The sequence below is a fragment of the Gobius niger genome, assembly GCF_951799975.1.
Source record: "Gobius niger genome assembly, chromosome: 7".
Classification (NCBI taxonomy): domain Eukaryota; kingdom Metazoa; phylum Chordata; class Actinopteri; order Gobiiformes; family Gobiidae; genus Gobius; species Gobius niger.
The window spans coordinates 20,113,443-20,141,392 of record NC_136858.1 but is presented as its reverse complement, the minus strand read 5'-3'; the positions used below and the strand labels follow the sequence as shown (position 1 = coordinate 20,141,392).

The 27,950-nt window shown below is 41.1% G+C and overlaps 1 protein-coding gene across 1 annotated transcript; it reads right to left on the bottom strand.

The window, feature by feature from the left end:
• Positions 1-58: 58 nt before the first annotated feature.
• Positions 59-27,694, bottom strand: cep170aa (centrosomal protein 170Aa). The gene is made up of 23 exons (XM_079560126.1): positions 27,559-27,694; positions 18,786-18,845; positions 18,558-18,691; positions 15,718-15,807; positions 14,342-14,420; positions 14,108-14,166; positions 13,824-14,022; positions 11,803-11,940; positions 10,038-10,208; positions 9,608-9,913; positions 7,814-8,170; positions 7,038-7,321; positions 6,437-6,523; positions 5,860-5,974; positions 4,278-5,780; positions 4,030-4,080; positions 3,215-3,488; positions 2,758-2,989; positions 2,348-2,515; positions 2,185-2,273; positions 1,999-2,092; positions 1,869-1,920; positions 59-1,788 (listed from the first exon to the last, which is right to left on the bottom strand). The coding sequence occupies exons 3-23, from the start codon at positions 18,660-18,662 to the stop codon at positions 1,457-1,459; spliced, it is 4,785 nt and encodes a 1,594-aa protein (XP_079416252.1). The 5' UTR covers positions 18,663-18,691; positions 18,786-18,845; positions 27,559-27,694; the 3' UTR covers positions 59-1,456.
• Between the last annotated feature and the right edge of the window lie 256 nt (positions 27,695-27,950).

Genomic DNA, 27,950 nt, shown 5'->3' with positions numbered 1-27,950 from the left:
AAACAAAAATAAATAAAAGATTTGTTTAAAAAAAAAAAGTAACAAACTGACACTGAATTGGCGACACAAATAAATGTACCTTGTATTCACAGTTCCCCAATTTCTTTTTCCTGTTGTCAAAAGTTATGAGCTGATGTCAGGCGGAGAAAACAAACGTTTGAAGCTGCATTTTACAACAATAAAATTATATATAAAAAACACAATGTGCAAATAGGTTTTTAATTATGTGTTTCTTCTTTTACCAATGCCCTTTGTAGTCAAAAATGGCACTTGGAGGCATTGTGGGAGACAGTACAGTACAATTAAAAGGGGAAAGATTAACATACTAGTTGTAATTGTAAGAGCATCTAACTATCTACAATATTGTCAACTTACTCTAAGTGACTATAGGTTGAAAAAGATAGAACATTTTGCCCCAAACAAGTAATGAAAAACAGCAGAAATGGGAAGAGGTTGTAATTGAATTAGCAATATTGGGATGAAATCTGCTTTCATACCAATTATAAAAGCCTGTGAGTTTAAGTTTTAAAACGGTGAACCAATTTATTGATTTTTTTTCCCTACTTGTTCATGATATCTAACAATGCTAACGAAAAGGGAACAACATGATGAATTTAATTGAAGTTATAGTACCGTTTTAGCTTCTGTGATATGAAGCTGTAGGTATATGGGGTTAGGCCCAAACTAATAACGATTTGGTGAAAGTAACTCAATTGTAGTAGATGTAGTGAGGACAATGCTTTGGTATTTGTTTCTGAAAGTAAAAGTCGTTGATGGTTGTTGCTAGTGCTACAATGGATAGTGCATAATTGAAACATTAGAGACAAAGCACATTTTAGAATAAAAAGGAAGATGTCAGTAAGCAATGAACGCAGGAGGCACTGTCAGTATTTTAAGGAGAACAGCTAACAGCTACAAGCTAAAATGAATATGAAAAACTTGTTTGTGTTGCAAAAATAACACTGTAATTTGCTTTAAGGCTTGTGTGCCTTAAGTAAATAGACTCTGTATGGAACATGAACCATATTGTATTGTTTGTATCATTGATTTCCTCTGACATTCTTTATTATACAGTATATTGTTTAAAAAAAAAAGAAGAAGAGGAGAACCAGAAAACCAGAAACTAGTTTAAGGCATGTCATTTAGAAAGGGTCCAGACACTTTAAAAAGGCAGGAGTCGACAATAGCGTAAAACAACAGAAGTACGAGGAGGAAACAGGGGTAGTAGTGGTCAGTCCAAAAGTACATTTCATCAGTGAAGAACGCACTAATGCATCAATACTTGCAGCCATGATTTACAAAGTAAAAGCAAGCGGAAATGGGTGGCAGATCAGTTCTGGCATTTATGTTTAGCTACATTATAGGCTACACAACTTAAAAGGAACTTGCGGAAATTAATTATGTAAAATTGGTTAACAGCTTCAGAAAACACTTAAAAGTCCCATTCCCTCTTTTTTTACTTCTGTGCAATCGCCTCTTCGCCATTTGGCCGCAAACGACTGAAGGACAGCACCCCGACTCCCGTTAATCCAAGACTCAATCCTGGATCCCGCACAGTTTCCTCAGACTTAGCAGAAGCACACTTAACTCTGGTGGAGGCCGTCATTGTGCCTGGACCTGGAAATATTTCCGGTAGCGTTTCTTTGGCAGCTGACTGCAATCCCGGGCTGACGGCGGAGGAGGTGGCTGTTTTGGCGCTCTGTGACTTGGTTGGGGTTGTGGGGCTGGTGAGTCCCAGACTAGCCAGTGCATCAAGAGTCCCATCTGGATCTACCATCACGTTGATAACTAAAGGAAATAGGTAAATAAGAGAAATTAAGTACAAATGTTTAGCAGGAGCTTTACAATTATGAGTTGAGGTACTTTACCTTGAAGCTGTTTTTCAACTCTCTTCAGTTCAAGCAGAATCGCAGAGAATTCCTGAAAACAGAAGAAATGGATTATGTAAAGCAATTGGGCAGCTACATGTTTCAGAAATCAAGACAAAGAAAACAGTACCTTGTTTGAAGATTTCAGGATTGGTACCTCACTTTCCGACTTCAATTTACTCTCAATTTCTTCCCAGTTTCTGTCTTTGTCTTTAAACAGTATCCTAAAGAAACACAATTTACAAACAGTTATTACATCTATATTCACTTATGCAAAGGAATTCTGACACTATTGAAATCGTGAATAATTAGTCACCTGATCTTTCCTGCTGTTTTGTCAACAGATTGTCTGATCTTGGTAGAAAGTTGAGAAACTGAAGTAATGAGCAGGCTGTCCAAAATTGCCTGAATACAGAAAAAGCACGTATTAAGTACATACACATTTGAATATTAGAAATAGTATTTCTAGTTGCCCTCACATCCTCTCGGTTCCAGGTGCGTCTTCTTAAAGCTCGTGGCTCTAAAGTGTCTGGAGCTCGAGGGCGATGCTCCACTGGCTTCCCATTTATCTCTGGAGGTTTATTAGTTGTAATGACAGGAGGCACCTTCCTGAAGTTAATACTCTCATCAAACACACGATCCACCAACTAAAAATACATAAAGCAGATCAGTATACAAAAACTTACCACAGTTTAAAAGTATGAAGCAGCAAGGCCTTTTGTCATGATTTGCAAAAAAAAGAAAGCCAGGAAAGGAAAAGGTAAAAAATAAAGGGAGCTCATGTTGTTGAAATTAAATTAAGTAGTTATTATAAGTGATTGGTGAGAAGTGGCTAAAGAGCAATGGAGTGCACTCAGCAGGAATAGCAAAAGAAGAAAGAAAGGGGCACCTGTTTCATGCTCTCCTGTATGTCCAGCTGCGTGGGGCGTGCAGAGCCTACCTCTTCTCTCGTATCGATGGCAGATCCTGGAGTGGTTGCTGCTGTGCTGACTGTGGTACTGGGTGCTGTGCCAGATGAACTGACAGAATCGATCTCACCCGCTACATCATGGATCTCACGGGCTAAAATGGCCAGATCCTTAGCCAGGTCCTGGCTGATCCTGCGCACACATGGGAACAACCTGTTCAGCATTACACAGGGGGCTTTAGGATTCAGGCAGAAACAAACAGGCAAACATGCAAAAATCAATTATTCTATATAGTTGTAGAGTAGCAAAAATGTATAATCTTATATACACTAAAATCAATGGTGACAATTTATAATCTATTTATTAAAAACATTAGTCTGTATAAATGTTCCGTCTTCAAATGATTTGAAAAGTAATAAAAAGTATGTAGATAAATACCTGGCTATTTCTTCACTGTGTGCAGTCCAGTCCTTGATATATTCCTCTTGCTCTTTCATGCGATGTTTCATCACAACGCCACTCGACCCTGTCACCATACTGGAGACTGAAGCTGCCCCTGAGCCCAGTTTTGAGCTGCGATGTGACACCAGGTGATGTGGCCGTAGATGCGAGCGTCCTCCGTGTTTGGAGGAATTTCTGGAGGAACCAAACTCTTCCTCTGACGTGGAGCCATACTCTGGGGGCAATCGTCTCCATCTGCTGCTGCTGGCCACTGTCAAAAATTGAGAGGTGTTTTCGATCATTATGATCATGCACATAATCCTTTAAGTATATTATTTATAAATATTAGTGTACTTAAAACGTTGTTACTGAGCCAGCCCAAAGCAAACAGTGGAGAAAAAGAAACTACATCAGTTTCTATGTTATTTGGGAAAAACGTAAATCATACACCAAAAACACTATTTGCCAGGCAACAGCAAACCATAATAGAGCCATAAAATAGCCATCTCCAGATAGCAAACAAAACAAATTGATAGTATGACCACCAGATGGAGCAGTGCGTGACCAAGTTTCATTATCATTTACTTGGCTGGATTGTGAATGAAGCAGTAGCAAAACTTAATCACTTCAGTATTCAGTCCTTCTCTTCTAATGATTAACTTCGTACCTACACAGTTAGATGTAGTTAGATCAATTATAAACCCAATGCCCCTCAGGTTTTGAATTTTAGTAGGTGTGACAAGCTGTTGTGTGACAATTAAAAGGTATGACACACAAATGCACACAAATCATAATGCGCTTTTGTACTGTACCCAGAACTTCCTCTTCTGCAGTACAGCCCTCATGACTGGGCAGAGAGCTTTCTAAGTAAGGAAAGAACCACACATTCAGCACAGAAAACATAATTATTTAGGTTATTGTAAAAAAAAAAAACTTAAAAAACTCAATTTTCCCCCCAAAACCTTAAAATATGATTAAGCATTATTTCAGACAGACTGACAGGAGACATTGTTGATATATGATCTGGCTTTGAAAGTTTACATCCAGTGACTTTGCTCACCTGTGGGCGAACAGTATCCAGCCGTGATGGGTTTGGTCTTGGTCTCATTCAGCTTGGACACACTGCTGGCTCTCATCCTGGGTGTTAACTTGTTTTCTGTAGGTGTTGAAGATCGTAGTCCCAGGCGGAGAGCCGTCTCGTTGCTCATTCGTGGTGAAGAGGTGCTGTTTCGAGCCACTGTACATTCAGAGTCACTGCGGGCAGAGATGGAGCCCACACGAGTCCTTCGAGGCTGGGCTAACATGTCCAGTCGGGACAGTCCCTTTCGGCCGGAAGGGGGCTTGGAAGTGGAGCTGGTAGTGGACACCTCAGATGCAACGGACACTCTGTCAGCGTCCGCCAGGTCTGTGTCCGATGTGTCTCCCAAGCGGGCACGGCGGAGAAGCGAGGCTCTTGTGGGCCGGGGTTGGGGCAGTGGGGTCTGCTTGTTCGCAGAGGAGGCTGTGACTGCTGGCATGCTGCGATTTGCCTTTGACGAACTTCCCATGGACGTTTTACTCGATTTGCTGTCAAGTTTAGAGAAGCCGTCATCTGTCTGGCCCCGTCTGTGTGCTGAGTGACCGAAACTAGGGCCGGAGTAAGTCTCCTGGTCAGAGGACAGAATGTCAGAAATAGGGAACGAGGAGGTCTGGTCATCATCGGTCAGGTCCAAAGACGGTTGGCGAGCTTTAGAGGTGGACGATGGCTGAACAGACCGTCGTGTTGTGTCCACAGTTCTGGTTTTTGTTTTTTTGTCTAGACGTTCTCGGGCACTGGCATTGGTGATGCTAGGCTTAGAGGACGTACTCATGTTACTCTTCTCTCTATGCATACTACTGAGTGAGCGCCGCTTTTGCACACCTGTCCTCCTGTCCTCCCCTGCAACCTGACTGACTGTGCTGGCTGTGTCAACGTCTGACTCGGGAGAGATAGAGCCTCTGCGTGTAGGGACTGTCTTTGCGCCTTTAATAGTTTTTGGATCTATTTTGTTTTCATCTCTAAGTTTAGCCTCTAAAAATGCCATAACAGCTTCAGTGTCTTTCAGGAGGGTAGCAGTATCCATGCTGCCCACCGAGTCGCTGCGTTCTCGTCCATTGGCACCTCTGTTTATGCGTGGGATAAGCTCTGTCGGCACATTGGCACTGGGCTTCTCAATAGTAAAGCTTCCCTGGCGCACAAGAGCTTTGTTTGTGTCTCCACCGCCTCCTTTCCTCTCCGCAGACCTCTTCCTCCTCTCGGTGCTGCTGGACGAGCGCTGGGTTTTAGAGGGAGAGGACATGGAGCCTTGTTTGCTTTTACTGCCCACCTCTGCGTTCTCCATGGGACATTCCCCGTCACCTTTGTTCTCCTTTTCTGGGGGTTCAATGTCTTGTTTTTCTCCGATTTCAGACCTCAGTCCGACAGCTTTGGATCTACCCAGCAGGTCATCCACGGGGAGCTGGGGAAGCGTTCTGCGTTTACGGTCATTCAAGTTGGCCGATGATTCACCTTTGCTGAACGGCACTCCTGACTCAATGGCATCTGCTGCATGAAAAAAAAAAAGTTGTCACAAAAAGAGGCTAAACAAACTTACCGGTAGAAAGAAAGAAATGTCATTAATTACCTCTTTCTTTGTCCAAAAAGGTCGCTGTTTCTGCTCCGGAGCCCTCAGGATCTGTTCTGGTGTGATTGGCGGTCAGACTTGCCCACTGAGAGACCCAGCTCGAGTCAGCAAGAGCCTAATGGTACAAAGGGAAATATGCAAGTATGAAGTAATGCACTGAATGGGCAAAGGAAAACACAACTAAAATGCTATTCAAATAAATTATCAAAGAAGCATGCATTTCTTCTTTGTAATTACCTATAATGAAAGCACTATTATGATTATTATTGACAACATGGCCAAAAGAATCAATATTGTAAAGGCTTCAAAATGTCGTTACTTTTCTTTCTATATGAATGTTACAGCGAATTGCCTCAAGGGCTGAGTGTGGTTCGCTTCATCAGGCACGATCTAGGTCAGTCTCAGATGGTAGAGACCACTCAGCTCAAGAACTGGGTTGGGAATTAGTTCAATCAATTCCTGACAGTGACATCTCACATAATGGCTCTCAACTGTGTGTCACCTACACAATGCCGACGTATAACACCATTTATTTGTTAATGAGCATGACAAATCGGCCATAAAAATGCATTCATACCTCTTTTACTGTCTCTCCTGTTTCTTTGCCCTCGGCTTGTGCTTTTGGCTGAGTGGAATCGCTCTGGTCCTGCTGCACACCAAACACCTGCAAAAGCATGTTCATAAATTAATGTCACTCAAATCTACGTCGTCCATTCACACCAATGCACTATGCGTGGGTAATTAAAGGGGATATTCTTGCTGAAAATTTGCGCAAGCAAGTCAAGCCGAAATGTACAATATGGCATAGGAATGATTGCCATGGAAACAAACTGGCTCAAAACACAGGGACAAGAACCAGAGCAATTATTGTGTCAGCTAATTACAGGAATTAGCATAACAACAACTTGCAGAATAGAAAGCAAAGCACATAGACTGGAGTAAGAGAACTGGGATATAAAATAGCACACATGCACCGCAATTAAATCACTGTTGTCTCAATGATGGGGGATTAAGAAAATAGAGAAGTGGAACTGCTTATTGTGTGATTTTGTTTATGTATAGAGAGGCCTGTCGATCTCACAGGAACTTCTAAAGTACAACTTCCAGATATCAAATGTTGCTCACTGATTCATTCTAACATTTGAGTCATGTAAGTAGACACGGGTATGAGCAGATACCTTATCTATCATGCGCCTGGCCTCTTCCTCTTCAGGGTTCCTGTTCTCCAGCTCAATAGTGTATGTCCCCTTGTCACTGTGGTCATCGTCTGCTGCCCCCGTGGTCTCAGCCTCTCTGTCGGCTATGGAGGTGTCTTCACTGGGGCTTGTGGGGCTACCTGTTGCAAGCCCAGTGCTGGCTGTACTCTTGATGCTGGGATCTTCTGACCTCTGTTTGAGAAGCACACGGGCAGCGTTGGGAGCCCCCGCAGTCACTGTGGCGGGTATAGGAGCAGGGACTTTACCTAAAAATGTCCACAAAGGAAAAATGTCAACACTCTGAAAATCTCAAGAACTCTATTGGTCAGAGTGTCATTTTAGTGCTATTTCATGACAATGATTTGAGTGCAGAGTACACTTCGTTAACGTTTTCAAATAATAATGCTGTACTTAATAAGCTGAAACTACATTTTCTCACCACAATATACTTTTGTGGAGTGATTGTTTTTGTCTTTTTACAGTGATAGCAACCTGAAAATGCCCGATGCCAGAGTGAATGAATGAGTGAGTGATGGAATCGAGAGGGTCCACAGGCGCAGATTGATGCTGACACCTAATGTCAAGCTACCCCAAGAGACAGCTGTGGCTACTGATGCAGTTTACCATGACCAAGTATGGAATGAATAAAAAACTGTCCCTTGTGAAGTGCTTTTGTGACAATTATAATGCGAAAATGCCATGGAGGTAAGATTCCCTTCCCTTAAACCACAATACAGCGCTAAGCAATTATAAATTACCTGCGTCTGATGCCGTCGTAGCCGAAGTGGATATGCTGAACACCTTTGGGTGCGAAGGGGGATGTGGATACAGTCCCTCTGCACCAGGCCCTCCCGCTAGCAGAGGAGCTGTCTGAGAGAAAGAATAAGACCGCCTCTTGCGGGGGTTTTCCTCATCGTAGAACTCGATCATAAACGCAGTACGGGAGCTGCCTGATCGAGATCCACTGGCATTCAAACTTCCTGTTCCCTCAGCTCCTGCTCCTGATTGGCCATGGGCAGCTTTTAGTCTTTCCTCTAATGCATGGCGGCGGCTCGCAAAACGCAGACCAAGTCCATTCTCAGAGTCGCTTTGGGTTCCATCCTCATGTTTGCTGCCTGTGGAGGGAAGACATATTCAGTGTCATTGACCTGTATGTTTACACAATTCCCTTTGGCAAATATGATGTAGGTCACAATTCAATAGGACAATGTAAAAGCAGTGTTACATGTATGCTCATAGACATATCAAATAAAGAAATGTTAAATAGAAAGTACAATGCAACAAAATACTACTACAGTGCATAATATTTTGCATAAAAACACACCATAACACTGTGGAAACTCTACAATAATCAAGAATACCTCAACATTCCCAAAGCTTTGTCCACATATCACTGGCTTTCCTTTCAAATTCCAAATTATGTCTGTTTCTTCAGTTTGTTGCATCTGGCTAGGCATATCCTCTTAGAGCTGTGCAGTGGCAGACAGTGTACCACGCTAATCCAGACATGCCACCCACATGCTTACTGGCCCAGCCTACTTCACTCACCGCGGGGGAGGGGATGAGGATACAGAAGGTTGTATAAAAGGAGAGATGGATCTTTAGTAATAGACACACAGTGGATGAATGAAAGGAAAGAGGGCTGAGTACCAGTAGCAAGCAAACTGGAGGGAAGTGAATAAATAGCCTACAGTGTATCATTTTTAGCAGACAATCATCTATAGATAAAAAGTTATTACAGTGTGGCTTTATAGCAGTTTATGAAGAACCTTGACCTGAGCAGATGCACAAACAGAGAGGTCATGTTCTGTCTATTGAACAAAGAAGCTGTTGCAAGAGCCAGACCCACTGATATAGAGAACAGTGAACAGTCTGTGAGAAATCAGTCCCCTCTCCTGTTAGCGCTGCCCTGACTCAGAATGGAAGGAAAAACAAACATAAAATGAGAAAACAAAAACAGAATGACTAAAAATATGGCACAATTCTTCAAAATCTGAGGACTTACAGATTTACATTGGTTTCACTCAACTATTTCTGTTATATGTTCTATATCTATGACACCACCAGCAGATGCTTAATCTTACTTACTGCATTAGTGTCAAACACAAACATCAACAATCTTTCACACACTCACCCTGAAAGTCTCACCAAGCACTTGCAGGTCGTCTCTTCAAATACAAATGAACAGATGCTCAGATCCTTTTAAAAAGAGCCACTTTTACATTGTTATCCATCTCCTTCAATGTATAAGAAGAGTCCGCTCATTTGTCCACATGCGCCAGTCCCACATCTGCATCATGCTTACGACAACAACTATGTGGCTCCAACTGCAGCATCCACTTGCCTGCCTCTTTTCTGCTTTCACTGCAGTCCAAGCAACAACCACCCCTCTCTCACTTGCCCTGCCCTGCCTATTCTGTCCAGTAACAGCACACTATCAGTAAAGGTGCCAGTTTTCCATGTGTGAAGTTTCTGGCTTTACTAGCGCTATCCTCCAATGCTTACTGAAGAAAGCAGAATCCTTGATGACTACAATACAATAACGCTCTCACCTTTCAACCTTTTAAGATGCACCGGCACGTCACTCTTGATGCTCTTGCTGTCCTCCTCTGTGGATTCACTTCGCATCAGAGTAGGGTCATTCTGTGCCAGCCAGTCTGCTACCTTGCTTTCAGACGCAATCATGGCAGCCTGCAGTGTGCTGAGATCCCTCGCGCTTGCACCTCCACTTCCCGCTCCGCTCTTTTTAGACCGTGATCGATGGTGATCTGACATTAACCTCGAAACATGGTCTTTGATGGTCACTTTCCCCGGTGATGTGTTGTCAAACTCTATGGTGAAGGAAGCGTGGCCTTGGGCTAATGAGAAAACAGGAAATGCGTGAGCAGTGACACAAGGGTGTAAGTTTCTGTTTTATTAAGTTAGAGGAAAGTCGCTAAGTCTATTTGAGAGGTTGCACTCGTACACAAAATTATCCTTTACCTGCAGAGGGGTGAGTGGGCCCCTCAGTGTCCTTGGTGGGAATTTCATGGATGCCATTAGTGGCCATGTGATTCTCCTTGGTAAGATTATCAAAGAGACATGAGTTGTGCCCAGTGGATGCAAGTAGACCGTCCTCTTTAGTCTTTTCCCTGCGGTGTGCCTCTTTGCAGTCTGCGCTCAAATAAAACACACAAACCTATGGTTAGGGAATACTCATTTGTTTAAGGTCTTTGTTTGAGTTAATGCATTGAGAACATTCACCTTGCTAAAGTATAGAAGTCAAAATTCAAGCTCGTGGCCATGTTGATAAATGTAGATACTTTTTGGCATAGTAGATTTCTAAAACGTCTTACAGCTAAATGAGAGGATGTGAATTTGTTGGTAATAATCTCATAACAATATATATATTCTCTCAAAAATGAGAAAGGCCAATCTGCTTCATGATCAAGAACTGGCTAAAGCAGTTTCTGATTTTATTTCTATTACTAATACTGGGATGCTTGCCACTGACACTGCTGTGAGTCACATGATCTACTGGGAAATCATAGAGATTTGAGATACAGATAAAATAAAACACTGACAGCAACACAGAACACACCCAATGAAATGTACATCTATGTCATGCAATACTGAAATTACTCATTTATTATTACTGCAACAAATATGATTAAAAGAAGCCAGCAGACATCAAGTCATGAATACAAATGAATAACGTAAATGTTTAGAAGGTCGGTTGTTCTAAGTAAGAGCTTGCTAAAGTTAATTTCATTGGGATTACTTACCGGAGAACTACAGCTATTAGCTATTAGTGCTGCAGCAGCATGTGAGCATGTGTGTTAGTTTAAGACTGCGTTTATGTGTGCTGGGAGAAATGGGGGAGCTGGTGCAAAGGCGAAACCCAATCGGCCTGAGTGACAATACACAAGGAAGGGGGTAGGGACTCTGACAACGCTGCCTATTCACTCACTAAGGAGAAAAGGACGCAGCAACTAGCGGTCATGAAACTAGACACAAAATCGAGTGTTTTCAGCACTGCTCACTTAACATCTATGACTAGCGTACAGTTTGTCTACTGTTTAGGAAATGTTGCAAAAGCCCTGTGGATCTCTTTTGTGCCTCTCATCAGCGATACATGAATCAAAACTCTAACATCCTATAGCTCAAACTTAAAGGCCTTATTACGAAGAGGAATTCGACTATTAAATCAGACTCACCCACTTCCAAAGCTGAAGGAACCAGCCCCATTGGTTCTGTTATCCTGTTGTGCTTTTTAACTACTCTTTTCAGATTTACTCCAGATTGGTTACAAAAGCAGCCTTGATTTCCATCGCTTCATGAAATAGTCCAGCCTGCTAAGACACTGTCCTGTATCCAGTATCCATCCAGATGTGACAAGAGATTTGAGGAAGCTCCAGTGTTTAACCCCCCCCCCAGTCTGTTTAACTACCCGCTCCACTCAATCTGCGAGGAGTGATTTTATAAAGCTGTCCCTCTATTGGTGTAGCCTCTAATCCAGTTACTGCGACGACCCGCACCAGTTAGCAGAACCCCCCCCCAAGTCCAACAACAGCCTCTGACACACACAGATGCTCTGAACAGGCTTTTGTTCGCACTTCAATGTACAGACTATTGTTGCACACATACAATATAGCAGTCAGTTCTATCCCTTTCAGATTAGCAACACCACAACAATAAACACAAAGCAAAACAACAAGAAATACACTGTGAATTTACTGAAAATCAATATATACAGAGGAAAACGTACCGGGCAGAGTGGTGTCATGCTTTTTACAGGAGGGTTTTGTTTCTTGTTTAAAAGAGTTTTCGTCGTCTGCGTCTCCGTCCCCCCACCAGGATGGCTGTCCATACAGTGGCGTCCCACGATGCACAGTGGAAATATCCCCTTTGACAGACAAACAAATCGGAAATTGTGATCTTCTGTCAATGTTATTTCATCATAAATGATCATGTGTAAGACCAGCTTCAGAAAAATATCTCTAAAAAGGATGGACTTCACCACAACAAGGGAACACTTTTAGCTCATTGAATCACAGCAAGAGTGTAATGAGCATCTTATGACCTCTGGTAATATCGCAGCAGAGAAAATGCAGACTTTCTTAAACACTAAAGCCTCTCATGTAATGTATATATAGTTCATTGCTTAACTACATCCTGTATACCTCACTCCTAAATACCCCCTTCTGTAAAATATAGGTTTAATAGCAGTGCATCTAGTTAATTATAGATATAATCTACCTAAATGAGTGCAATAGTAGAGGCTTTCCTGCTGAAAGTGACTGAATGCACACTCACGGTGCTGTAATATCTGGGTGAAACCTAGTATTTAAGGAGAGTACTGTAGGATTATATCTTTAGACTGAAGTAAAAGTGGCATTTTCCACACATTTGTGACACGTGGGAGTAAATCACACACCATTTATCTTTTGTTAAATAGGCTGATAAATATGGACGCACTTAAAAGACTATGATTCAGTGCATTACAGGGCTGGGGTTTACATCGTGACAAATTCTGACCGTATTATACAGTAGCTTAATCTGTGCCAACATACAAGCCCCGTGTGGCCTTGTTTGAACATCTGGGGCTTAGACAGGACTCTGTATGTTCACAGACGGCTGTCATCAGGGACACTTGCAGAGGCGGGAACTACTCAGTTACATTTAGTTTGAGTAGTTGTATCATATGGTACATTTTACATGGTCTCAACTTATATAGTGACCCGCTCTACCAGCTGTGCCACTGTTGTGTAATATTATACCTACTCATTTTGGTGACTTTACTCTGCCCACCTTTGTTCACTTGGTTTATAATCATGAACAGCGTTAAATGTCTCGTGTCAAACAACAAAACAACACTCAAATACGCTGTGAGATGTCAAAAAAGTTTTGAAATAAATGCAAGTTACATCAAAAGTAAACTGCATGAAATGATGGTTGCTGCTTTGTACTTGTACTAGTACTGTTGTACTAGGGATGTTTCATAGGGCTGTCGTGATGACCAATAATGTCTAAGTGGCCTTCCTTAAATTAAATTCATATCAGGGTGACACATTTAAATTGAATTGAAAAGAAAATAAATAAGCAAAAAAAAAGAAAGTGAAAAAATAATGGAATAACCAACAACAAAACGGTAATTATTAACCAATCAACAAAAGAATGATGATAATAATAATAATAATAATAATAATAATAATAATAATAATAATATAATAATATAATAATAATTATTATTATTATTATTATTATTATTATTATCATTATTATAATAATAAAATTATGATAATGTGAAAAAAAACGATCATGGCATGCCTACCATTGTTACTGTTTTTTATAATGTTATTTTCATACATTAACCTCTTAATCCCCGCCTTCATCGAGTGCATTTTCTCCAGTTCAGCTTTACCCAAATCTAAAAGCTGGAGTTTACAGCCAATAGGGCAGAGTACCTCCTCATTTGAAAGCTAAGACCTACAAAACTGATCTAAGATTTTTCCCTGCGTTGTTGTCGCTTTTTCATAACTGTTTTGCTGCCTTTTTGTGTGTTTATATCCTCATTTGCGTCTCGTTTATTTATGTTTTTAGATTTGGGTAAAGTCAAACTGGAGAGAATGTGCCTGGTTAAGAGGGTAAGTGCAACAGTGCATTTTTACTTTAATTTTTGTTTAATTACTCTTCGGTTTCTTTTTCTTTAAAAGGAAGTGGATGGGACAAATCACATAGATTGTGTTGTGTATGTGAAATAAAAAGATAATACTACTACTGTTGTACCTCCCATCTTGTCGTCTGCTGGTTTCTCTGACGGCTCCATTGAGGAAGTGGCTCCGTCACATGGCCTGTGGGTGGCGCCACTGGGAGACTTGAGTGCCTTAGTGGGAGACTTAGTGGGAGACTTGCTTGTGGTTGCTGCGGCAGTGGTTTCTCTATTGGGCTTTTTGCTGAGCTGCAGCCCACTGGTAAACTTCTCATGCTAGAAGACACAAGACAATACGTAAGACATAGAATAAAAGCAAATGTAGAAAGAATAATAAAGTGATGAGAGATGTACATGTTACCTTCAGCGCCTCTTCTGGAACTGTGAGCTCTCCTCGTACCACCGTGAATAAGTTGGTATGTGAAACCAGCAGGTTAAAGAAACAGTGACCAGAGGATGCAGAACGAGGAAACAAATCATTCAAAGTGTGTATGAGAGATGTATATTTAGGGGACTTTTGGGAACAAAAACAGGTATAAAGAAGTAAAAGCAGCATAGTCATTTGATTTCTGTTACAAGGAAGGTAAAAGGATATCATAGCCAAACCTCAGCTTGTCCTCCAACTTTAGAGTAATGTACATCTGCTCCTGAATGCGGACATCATTTACAAAGGTCTGCAGAGAGTAAACCAAAATCATTATTTATATATGACAACATGATTAGAAACAGCAGCAACAGTGAGTCATTTTGTCTTCTTTCTTTCATTTCCATTAAATGAATAGGCCACCGTTTTTTAAATACTGAGATATAGTAACATTACTACGCCTTGCAATACAGTTCCCCTTTTTATCTGCTGAGAAAATCGACATGTTTCATTTTGTGTGACTTGGATTGTGTAAAGGCTCATGTAACCATATTTAAATAGGGAAAACGTGGAAGAGCTTTGTTGCTTCCGACTTCAGTTCCGTTTGGATCCATAGATGAGAAGAGGAGAGGCTATATGCTAACGCCGTCTGTGCTCTGTTTACGTGACTGAGGGCACGCATAAAGACCAGATAGCTACGCATCAACTCGTCTAAGCTAAGGTAAGAACATATCTCAGTATTTAAAAACAGTGGCCTATTCCTTTAGACTGTAGTCCGGAGACCTAATGGTAATTTGATCTAAAAACATGCACTGAATGAAAACCACTCATTCACCATTAATCACTATAGAGGCAATTTACTTAGTTACACCAATTTCACAAACATGCACGTGGTTTGAATTCAAAGTACCCGCGCACTCACGAAGCACTACTAATAAGAAGCATTTTCACTTCTGACCTCTCTTACTCATTCTGTTTGCATTTTCTATTTCTACCTCACTCTTGAAGTGGTCGGATTTCACAGTCACAAATGAAACCCAATGCCGCTCACAGTGTATTCCTGTCTTCACCGAAGCAGCAATAAAACTCTGCAAAAATCAGTTTCTCGCTCTCTCGCTGACACACTCCCAGTCCGCCCTATACCCACTGACTCAGCACAAAGAAAACATCCTTTGAATCCAGCTAAAGGGGGGAAAAAGCCATGATGGTTTATGACCAAGCAGGAAGTGGCAGTGACTCTCACTTCCTGAAAGCTGGAGAGGACGTGAAGGACATGATGCAGATGTGAGTGAGCGGGAGTTACCACTTTTGACTAATTCTGAATAAAGCCCTGGACGAGCATTTTCTAGTCTGGGCAATTGGCTTAATGTTGACCTAAAGATTTGTCTCTTTACATATGCCTTAAGTAATTAGCATTAGGTTTTAAATGACTTCAGAGGTGATAGAGATCTGTATTGATTAACCTCTGCTTATCCTTTGTCTGTGGTTCTTTTCCTCATCATGCATCACATATGACCTCTACCACCATTCTGTCCATATTATCAACTGTTTACATAGTACACCGTGTATGCTCTATGGTGTTTGAATGATTTGATGTGCATCCTTACCCCGTTCAGACTGCCCAGATCTTTGACCTTGTGTTCATCGGCTCCTGGCTCGTAGTTGATGACTGCGTGCTGTTTGTCCACGCTGCGGGACTGCAAACGAACACAACAAAGACAGATATTCAACTCAAGCGGCACTTCTGTGAATTAAATGCACTGCTATTTTGTTAGTATGAAATGGTCATATCCGTAGCTCTCTGGATATAAATGCTATGCACTGCAGACAAGGGAGAATGCTATGAAGGTGAAAATATTGATTTCCCGTGGCCTTCGTGTACGGTAACATACTGTAGCTATCTTGTAAAAAATACCTAGAAGTCCACTCCACTTACAAGGAATGACTTTGTTGCAAAAAGATTTAAAGAACGTTACAGATAAGCCAGTAAATGCAAGGAACTCGGTTTTAACCATAGAAAAGGTAGAAAGCTGGTTATCAGTTTGTGGACGGGAGAAAAAGTGATTCATGGGAATGTAGTTTTCGCTGAACTATCTAACACTGTCTGATATCATGTGCCTGTAACATTATTTAGAAATAAACACATTTAAATCCTTTGGTGGACATGAGATAAGAGCCAATGGCTATTGAGTGAAAAGCTTATTATGTGTGAGAGCAGATAAACCATATGAGCAAAGATATAGTGTAAGTGAAAAGTAAAGCATCCATCTTTGCCATTATAGTATAATATACAGCAGGGGTAGCCAACGTCAGGCCCGGGGGTCAAATCCAGCCCTCCAGCAAAGCCCCTCTGGCCCTCAAGATGATTTTGAGAAACAGTATTACACAAATCAGAGAGTACTTTTAACATTATTAGAGTTAAATGGGAGAAAAAAAGGTAGAAATACTGTCAATACACCCGATTAGGTCACATATTATGTACAACACTGGCATTTGAAAGAAGTGCACTGGGACAAGAATAGTTTTAAGGAAGAAATGATATAAATCTACTTGAATTAACAGATTCAATCTAAGGTTTGAATAGATTTGGTCTGGTCTTAGACAAGATAAAACCTCTAGTAGTAGTTCTCTTAATTCAGATAATTTTGTGTCAGCATTTGTATCTTGGATTAGTTCAAACCGACTCAAATTCAACATAGAAGAACTTTAATTCAAGCAATTTTAAGTCATTTATCTCATTTAAGATTTTTCCAGTGTTGTGCTTTACTTTGGGCTAATAATCAGTGGCTTCGGCCCTCGGTCTATCTACAATAAAGAAAATCGGCCCTCCGCCAAGAAAACCTGCCTATTCCTGACATACAGGGATGGCTAATAGCTACCAAAACAGATATACTGTATATTTCAGAATAGTATTTGTTGCCATGGTTATGAACAGGTTCACCACTAGGATTATTTTTCGGTCGATCATGCAACATGACGCAACTTAGATAAATAATACACTATAAAAAACTATAAGACTATAAGGACATGCATAAGAAGATTACATTTAAACTATGGTAAAGACAACAACAATTGATTATACTTAAAGGCACACTGCGTAACATTTTGCATTCTACTGTTTTCGCAGTGTGTATACAAATATTGGATTTGGATGAGGATTAAAGCGCACATTTGGCTGCTTTTAGTCAACATCTCCATGTAGACGAGCTGGAGACGTACCCGCTCCAAGTCAAGTTAAAGTCAGGTCTGAGGAGAGCTGAGCCGCTCAAAGCAAACACATAGGATTGTATTATTGTTATTATGTATTTAAACAATATCTGTATTAAAATAAATGATTGTGCTTTATTCTATTCATTGAATGTTACTCGGTGTGGCTTTAAATCCACTTGTTGTCAGTATGTGAACAAAATGACAATCAAGCTAAGTCTGCTGATTGTATGTTGACATTTGTAACTACATTAGGATAAAAGTTCTCACAAACAAGTACAGGTATAAAGTTGTGTTTTGAAACTGATACAGAAAACTCAGGAAGGATTGTTTACCTGATGTAAATGTAAAAGTGATGTCTAACTGTAACATCATGAGATGCAAATGTAATTTACATGAACAAGGGGAAGCCACTTATAAGCTTCTTGCTTCAGTCTACTCCCTTTGAGCTTCCATAAACCGCATGATTGTGAAATTTTGGAGAAAGAGAAAAATGTTAACTGCTCATATAAATTAAGCAAAACCATCAAAGTACAACAACAAAACAAAAAATCCTATGTTAAAAAAGCATGACATAAGGAATCCCCTAACGTCCTTCATGTGAGGTCTTGGCTCATTAAAAGAAGTCACATGGAGGTCAACTGCTGCAGAACGAATTGCCAAAAAGACCCAAGTGGTTCATTTAAGTGTTTAAGCTAAAGGCACCAACGGGTCAAAACACAACATTGAAGTTCGTGACAGAAAAATCAATCGTTCTCTAGTTGTCAAAGAGAACAGCAAGGTTATTTAAAAGCCACACAAAAGACGAATGCCACATCGCATTATAGAAGCCTCAGCTATTGTTGTTGAAGAGTTGAAACTGGGACCAGTCGCTGACCAAAACAAAGTATGTCATAACTGTGACTGCAGCCCTCCACACTGACTTAGATAACACCTCAGTCAGGAGATATTTGTCCCACTTACTAATAATAGTGTGTGTAGTAAAGAGGTTGTACACAGGGGTCTGCGTGTAGTTATGTGCTGCTGCAAAGACTTAGTGCCTACTACAAATACAAAGTGAAAGTTTTGTTGTTTTTTCCGATTTCTTAAAACTATAAACTTTGTTGCACAGCTGGGTGAGACAGTGGGAATCCAGAGTCACGCCCACAATTCAAAGCACGTGTGTCAAGCTCTACCACTGTGCAATATGGTAGCAAACTATTAAAGCATATCAGTCAGTGGGTTTATTTGGTGTTCTTACCTGTAGCATGAGTTCACAGTCATCCCGACCGACAAAGATCATCTCCCGGGGCAGACGGTGACGCGTGCCCCCACTGCTCACCAGGAACCAGGACGTCACACTCATCCTCGCTCTCTGCTGCCACTGGTACACACCTTCAAAACACAACAACATGTAGAAACATCCTCACTGGAGCCGTGTGAACCGTTCGAGGGAGTCTGCTTTCAAGGGCTTTCAAGTTTCACACACCTCTGGTCCAGGTAGCTCACTGCTGATTGGTCGCTCGGCGCACAAGACTGCTAGGCCATCCTATGAAGGAATAGAGAAAAACAAGCCTTAGCAAATGAGTCGATCTCAATTACATAAGTTTAGATGTTTGACTTAAGACTTTATTATCTCAATAAAGGAAAAAAGGTGGACCAGAAACCATTTGTAAAGTGTGTAAATGGACGCTAAAGCAGCCAGTGAGACACATCCTCTCTCATGATCTTGGCCTGATCATTACCAGATGTGAGAGGAGGAGGAAGTGATGTAGGAATGTTGGCTGCCCTCCACAGCAGGACCTTTTTTTCCCTCCTCCTCCTCTGCCTTTCTCTCTCCTTCAGATGAGCCACAAAACCAGGTCAAACTCAGCCACAATAACTTTCTACGTAGTTTCCATTTTGTGGGATGGTCATTTAACAATGACAACAAACAGCAGCACTACAATAGTTTAAAATCCTGCAAAGAAAAAGGCAACCACAGCAAAGTGTTCAAATGTTGTGAAGAGTTTTTTTCTTTGCTGGAAAGAATCATAAGAAGGGATGCATGATTTTGGAAAGTGTTTTGCAATTGCGATACATGTTTTAAAATAAAGCCTTGACATTTGAAGACTTACATATTGATTTCTAAAAAGAATTCAAAAAAATGTATGAAGAGATCTAAATTAAAGAAACAAAAGATTATGAAGACATTAAAGGGATATTTCAGGATTTTTGACACAGGGCCGCATTTCCTAGTTATCCAGAGGGTTGTTGATTTCTGGAGATATTTTATATTTTTTATTCATGCAGTCCTTATATTTGCAGAGTTTAGTGGGGCTAGGCTAGTGTTAGGCTAGCGCATGTCTATGGTAAATAGTAGCCTGCATTAAAACCCATGCGCAGTGCACCTGAGGCAAATCACTTATAACACCAGACTACCGTCCGATATAAATGTCTGTGTTGACTGAATAACTTTTGAATTATAACTGTTTTGCATTTAAAATAACTTATATTTGAGCAGCCTCAGCTTCCTGGTTGTAAGCTACGCAGCGGCGGAGTTACCGAATCTACAGTAGTTTGTTTACCTACGGCCGGCATTACTACCCCATGATTTTGAAGAGGGTTTTAATGCAGGCCACTAGTTACCATAGACATGCGCTAGCCTAGCACAAGCCGAGCACCACTAAACTCTTCAAATATAAGGACTGCATGAATTAAAAAAAACATGTCTCCAGAAATCAACAACACCCTGGATAACTAGGAAATGAGGCCCTATGTCAAAAATCCAGAAATATCCATTTAAGAAGTGCAGTGTTTTATTTGCTAATTGCAAAAAGCAGATTGCAATTTAAATTCTCTTGTGATGAATGGTGCCCTTACTCTAAGTCAGGGGTCCCCAACTAAATAAGCTCAAAGTCCGCAAACTTTTTCTTTCATAAGCCTCGACATATGTCCAAGGTCCGGACATATGCAGTCATTGTAAACATGAGCACAGGTTGTCTATTTACAAACAGGGCTGATTAATGAATGCATAATTTTGCCATTTTATTTCAATGTTATTCAAATTGTTTAGCTAATTTTTAATTCAGCCATAGAAATTAAGTATATTGAGAGGATGAAAAGGCTTTGGGGTCCGGACTAAAGCCTTTGGAGGTACGGATCTGGACCCAGGTCCTCCAGTTGGGGACTCCTGCTCCAAGTTATTAATTCTAGTAGTATTTTCATTCGACAGGATACAACACTATTGTTGGACAGTTAATAGCATGAACTTGAGAATTATTTGCTAAGAACAGCTCATCGTCAGAGGCGGTTTCTGTTAAGCTCCTTCTCACTTGACCTCAAAGCTCCAACTCAATAATCCTTTCAGTGACACCCTTTTTTCTTGCACTTTCAACCTAATGCAAAAGGACTTTTCAGAATACACTGTAATTACATGTTGTTCCCCTAAAGCATCAGGAGGAGTGCTGTCTAAATAACAGAGGGTACACTAATGAGAATGTGGCCAAGGGAACATGTGTGCAATGCTAATACAGTGCAGCCTGTGTGGTGCCCATAAAACCTTCACACTACACACTTGAAAGGCCCAGTTGGAGGTATGCACTGCAGAAGGACAAGGTCTGAGATAAATGCTAAAATATGCGTTCATGAGAAGAAAATGGTAAGGAACAGATGAAAAGTGACTTGGCAAAATGTCCTTGCAAAATGTAACAAGGTTCTCTTTGTCTCTCAGAGCATCCTTCCTCGTTTCCCCCGAGGCCCAAACGAATGTCACATGCTTAGGAAATTATCTAAGCCAAAGATACTGTATTGTTTAGTCCAATCCAGCAGTAAAGGTAGTGAACAGCTCTCCCTGTAGTTGCAGTTTGTTGTCAGACCACACCTTTGCAAACTAAAATAAAGTAGTGGGAGGTCAAATAAATAATAATAAAAACATGTTACTTTATATGCTGCCTACGTGCATTACAGTGTTTGTTGCAACTGATAACGGTTCAGATACAATTATTTTAAAGAATATTGGTGATAAAATATCTATAATAATAATAGAAATAAAATCTATAATAATAATATCTATAATAACTAAAGGGAATGAGGACAACTGAAAGGTAAGACACTGATCTTTTCATACAATCATTAATACTGGATCTTAAATGTTTATGAAAATGTGTGAGAGATGAGTTAGAGCCTTTGCCCAGCCCTGGACTGTTTCCTGTGCACTCCTTCAACACTTTTCTTTCTGGCTCTAATAAAGATGAATAAAACCGCATGGTTTTGGCAGGAATTCCCCGATCCCTGACCGAGTCTTGTGCTGTCGCTCCACACAGAAACACTCACATAGAACTCTACACATATCCTCCTGGGAACTGTACAGAGTGGACTTCACATATTTTAGTATTAGCAATTCATTCAATTTCATTACGGAAGGCACAGGGCAATTCCATCATACACGTTAATAGAAATAGAAAGCATGAACAGTTTCACATTTTTCATGTTAAAACTATCAGAAGGCATTATGACAAACAATAATCTCACGTACAAACTATGGCTAATCTAGCTTCCCCTTCTGCCACATAATAAATCCCCTCAATTTGAATTCAAATCTCATCCCTCCTCTCGATCTGGGCCAACCGCGCAAAGCCAGCACCGGAAGTAACGTCAGAAGCTGAGAGGTCTGTTAATTTACTGTCCGCGGTCTGCACAGTCCACATAGCATCTGGCTGGAATGCGTCCCGGGATGACGCAACAGCTGGGTAACGCGCTATTCCTCATCCCACACATCCACAGCAGGGCAGTGATGACTGAAAAACATCACACTACAGCTGTAGAGGGCACTTGGATTCACTTTTTACATGACTTTGGGAGGCTCAGTCAAGAGTCATACTTAGTTCTACATGGCCTCAGGACGAGTGGGAGAGTCAGGGTGTGGTTTGAGCCTGAGTTTGTTGTAAAATGTTGCATTATCTGTTTCAGTAAATTTGTAGTGGAAAGTATAACCACTACAAGCTCTAATCCACTGACATGATTACAAGGACTTGAGCAGCAATACAGGGGAACTCAAAGAGGGCAGACCTTGACATATCAGAACCAGAATTGGGAAATGTGTATGTTGTAATATTGCGCTTTTCATGTTCTTTTACTGGTTTAAATCTTTATCCTCATATTGTAGGGGAATAGTATTAAGGTGATAATTTCTTGATACATCCAGTTCAGAGCAAACACAAATATGTTCTGCCTTGTTCAAATTTCTCTGTTATCCGGCCTACAGGGTGAACAGACAAAAAGTGCAACAACCAATTGCTAAAAGACAGAAATATCACAGCTGTAGCCTTTTCCTTTGTCAATGGTAAGGTCAGGTGGTGCCTCCAGATTAAGTCAATAAGCAATAAAGAAACAAGGACAAACAGGACTTTTAAACCTGGAGGGGCTTGGGGAGCGGAGCCGCCTCGAGAGCCCGAAGGTGAAACCAAAGATCCACGTGAGACACTCTGGGGCTGAATATTTGAGTCAGACAAAGGCTGTTCTCCAAAGGTTACGACTACAGTAGATTTACTACAGAGACACGTATCGTAAATCTTTTGATCATCTCACCCGCTCTGGGGGAAGCAAAGGCGGGAAAATCTTTAAGTTTACTTACAGCATGACAAGAGAAAGACCGAGTATTGGCTGGTCAATATTTTGTTTAGGGCACTTCTCTGATCTAAATAAGACACTTGAGGTTTTGATAAAAAGCTCTAAAAAGACATTTCTACAGTGTTTCCTTGGGGCAGTGATCTAAATTGCAAATTTTAAAGATGACCATACTGTAACTGCACATATAGCCCAGGTTATACCCAGAAGGCAGCTGAAGCCCCTCACTGAAGTTCAGCATATCCTTGGTTCTGGAATAGCAGCATGCGCTATAATAAATCATTATGGTGTCAGCATGTGTCTAACTCAGCATAAAATAAATGAGCTGGTATCGCACCGTGTTGGGATGTGTCACCTTGTACATGCTATGTAAAGGTCCCATGCAGCGAAAAGGCCATACGGCATCAGCGTTTAGTGAGAGGGGCAAACAAAGCAGCGCCACCATTTAGCCAGCATGGTCCACCCTGCTCCTCTGTTGTTACCAAACACAAGCATAGCCTTAAGATACGCAGCCCCCCACCCCCATCTCTCTTTCTCTCCTCTCTGTACCCCAGTGTTTGGATGACCCACAGACCTACATATGGGAATCAAACATTTCCAGCCAGGAGGAATGGTTAAAAACTTCCCTTCAGCGCTGTGTAAGAAACTGTGGCTTTGTTCAGGAGCGCTGTTGGGGAATACCAGCCTTGTCTACTGAAGAGGGCAGTAAATCAAGGGAATTACCAACTTTTCTACAGATATTTTTCTCTGCACATGTGATTTTATTTTAAGATTTAAAAGAACATATTATAATCATGCACATTATTGTATGTATCTGAAACATTTACAGTCATGCTGCAGTATGTATTATAAATCAAACATATCACACAAAATAATAAATAAACATTTTGACTTTGTTTCAATACAGTATTTTCTCACAGACTGTTGCTAATATAGAGGATCGTTAATGCTAATTACAGTGTAAAGAAAAGGTAAGTACACCGTTTGGAATTTCTCACATTTCTGCCTAAATTAGTCATAAAATGTGGTCTGACCTTCATCAAAATCATAAGAATGAATAAACAGTGTCTGCTTAAACTAATATCCCCCAAACATTTACAATTTTATCATATTTTTATTGGCCATAACTTGTAAACATTCACAGGAGAGGGAGGAATAAGTGAGTACACCTGAACGCCTGAATCTCACTGAACTGCAGCAGTTTTGTGAAGAGGAATGGTCCAAGATTCATCCTGAATTCAACAATTCAATTTTGGCTTGCGAAAGAGCACTTGGATGCTCCACAGCACTACTTGAAAATATACTGTGGACTGATTAACACACGTCAGAAAGACCCGAGACATTCACAACAGCGTGGAATAAGTAAGTGAACCCCTGTATTAAATAGCTGAATGACTCTTCTTTTGTAGCAATAACTGCTTTTCTGTAGTTACAGATTAGACGCTCACAATGATCAGGATGAATCTTTGGCCATTCCTCTTTACAAAACTGCTGCAGTTCAGCGAGATTCAGGCGGAGCACTTACTTATTCCCCGCTCTCCTGTGAATGTTTACATGTTGTGGCCAGTAAAAATATGATAAAATGTAAGTGTTTGGGTAGTATTAGTTAGTATTAGTCTCATTCTTATGATTTTAATGAAGATCGGACCACTTTTTATGACCAATTTAAGCAGATATGTGAGAAATTCCATATGATGTACTCACTTTTTCCTCCCACTGTATGAAAAACTATCTAAACAAACTGCAGTCATATTTGCCACAGGATCACAACCTACTTTTGGGTCCCGGCCCACCAGTTGAGAACCACTGCTCTAAGTACACATACTGTAAGTGCTCTTCAAAATGATCGGGTACGTTTATGTTATCTAATTTGGCAGCTTAGATATCGCTTGAATTGAAGTAATATCCAAGTGGCTCACTAGGTGCTTCCTAGTGCCCACTGTGCCACTAACTCACGTGGTTCATGAGAAAAGCAGCATCTGCAATGAACTAACGCTGCTGCCACGTTTATTATGGAACCAACTCTCCTTCTGCCCGCAGCAGCCCCACCAGGAACAGGCGAAAAATAGCAAACTGTCTGACACAATAATCCAACTCTGGCACAACGTGGATCCAAAAGAGGCAAGGCCAGGCCCAGATGGTCACTCATAGATCAGTATCTGTGGTGGGATGAAGCACAAAATACAGGAAGCGCAGTTCAGTATGCTCCAGTCTGAACGGATAGGTTACTAGGTTTGTTCCATTATTATTATTTTTTACAGTTAGATGTGGAAAAAGCCACACCCAAGACTCCGCACAACATGGGAGAGGCTGATTATCTGTAAAAATATCTCCAATGATTTTTTTTCCCCCTATTTCATTGTTTTAAACGTTCATGGTCCTCTGTAGTATCTGTTATTCCACTTGTGCATTATGCCACTGGACTCTCATCACCCTTTTAATGTTTCTACTCTACAGATTACAGAAGTGAGACTCACATCTATATTTAGCCAAAGATACCCATGCGACATATGAAACACTAAACAGAGGGCGATCTCATACACGTTTGCAGGCTGCTTGTTTTCAGTCACATAAACATAGTCAGACTGCTGAAGTGTAATGAACTCACTTCCTGAACTTCCTATTAAACACAATGGGCATGGACCGGACTCACAACAACAAAGCGCTGAAAGTAGGAACAAGCGGTGAAGCACAGAATATAGGTGCTATTGACCACAGTATATTAAAATGTTAAAGAAAGGAATCAATATGTAAATGCAGTATGAGGAAATTATCTCACAGTGGAGACGTTCACTTACAGCTCCTCAACCAAGAGCTTAAAGTATAAAATGAAAAGCAAAAAGGAAAGAAGGAAAGAAAGTGACTGGTGCTGAACTGTGGTGAAGATTAACTTATGGATCATTTGCTAATAGACTGTTACCTTTCAAGGGAAATCTGCACTTATTTAAAATACTGAATCTTCAAACTCAACTCAACTATTTCAACTCACAATCTCAATTGCCACAGTAAAAATATGGAGGACTTGGACAAAATGAACTAGAACTAATTAAATACTATTATTACTGTGATGTTGTAAAACTATACAATTCATTAAAGGTAATATCATATTACAAGGTACATCGTGGTTATGAAAATTGACAAGACAAGCATCAGTGAGCAATATCACTGTTTTATGATTGTGTATGTCTGTGGCATGCATTTAACACACTGCCTCTCATTGTAGAGGTGATGTCGTGGGCCGGAACTAAAGCCTAGTTCCCATAAGATCTGTGTCAGGGTGCACTTGCATACAATGTGTTGCAGTGCTGTGTTATGACAATGGGAGATACTGTCAGTTTTGCTTTTTTGTTATTACAGATGTGACCATGTGACCTGAAAAGTGTTCACGAGCAGTAAGAAGAGAAGAGAGATTAAATAAAGCACAGCGCTGTCTGGACTCCTGGACAATATTGTCAACAACGTTCAAAACAAATGGCACAGGCCAAAACATTGATTCCACTGAGGGAGGAGAATAAACTCCAATGTTTTTAGCACCATTGTGCTTCCTCACGCTGTCCAAGAAAAGTCCATCATGTGACCAGTTGTGTTATAGACCCATGTATAGACCAGACAAACAGCATCCTGACTTCACTGGGAGATCGTTAAAGGCTTTTAGATGCACTGGCTCCTAATTCAATATCCAAATGGGTCACAAACTGCCCCACTGCATGAAATTAATGTAACACTACTATACCTTGTTTTATCCAAGCAGGTAATGATTATTAAATAGCCTACACGTTATTTATGGTTATTGTCAAAGAGCCTCTATTGACATACAAACAAAGCTGGTCCATGTAGCCTGAGCACAGTGTGAAAGCTGACTTCCATTATATTCCTGGTTTGATGATGACAGCTAAAATGAAATCAGTGAACACACAAAGAGACCGGCTACATAGGCTACAGGCCAGCTACATCTGCCCCATGAAAACAAAGCCTCCACAGAAGGAAAGGAGGGGGTCCTGCGGGGCTGGGAAGCATTCACACAAAGCTGCAAAATAGCCCACAAAACTACAATAATAATGACCGTCGATTCTAAACGAAAATACTGAGACGGGTGAGAAGTAAAAAGCGGCGGTTCGTCTGAAATGAACACAAAGCGTTCAGTGTGAGCGACGCTTCATTGATGTGCATCCTGTCCTGTCTCGCAGCCTGCGCGCTCTGGACACATATGGATGGTATGAAAAGCAGGTCAAACACGGATAATAGCGACAGTGACAGACCAACATGCGAGGAATTACAGTGTTGTGATGGCCGTGTGGCTTTACAGAGGCAAATGTGGCACTGTAGTGGTCATGCTGCTGCTGCTGCTGCTGAATCTGACAATAACTCCAGCGAGCAACGTGAGCCCGGTGTGTTTAGCCGACAGAGCGCTGTTTCTGTTTGGTGTCTTTGGGAATGTATGTGGGCATTTGGCGAGGCCCACTACAGTCTCTAACTTGAAGGGTCGCTAGCTGTCAGTGGTCAAGGGACCCAAATGCAAAATATCTGTTCTGGACAGTCACAAAAAGACAGAGGGGCAAATACGAACGTGCAGCAGGGCGAATAGAGGAAAAGTGGCCTTATCTCCCCTGCACTCAACGAAACGCAGATCAGCAAAAAAGAGACATATTTCTTACCCCTTTTGTGTTTGTTGCCGCTGTGCGCGCGCCCTGAGCCCAGCCCTGTCTCAGATCAGTGGCCTTCCCGTTGCTCAGCAATAAACGCTGCTCCTCGAAGCAGCGGACCGTCCGCACGAGCGCAGTGTGTGAAGACACCGGGCAGCGCGCGCGGCCATTTCCCTCAGCCTTTCAACATAAAAGAGGCACTTTTATCATTCATCACTGTAAGCCTTCTCTGAAACAGTGTGCGTGCTATGTTGTGTATGACTGTTATAAAGGGTCGTCTGCGTGCACATTCGGTACTAACACTGATGCAATAACATTAGGATTGATGACAGAGTAAAAGCTCTATTTTGATGAGCGTTGGCGAAACGGGATTTACCAAGGCGTCTCTCAATTTATTCAGCTTT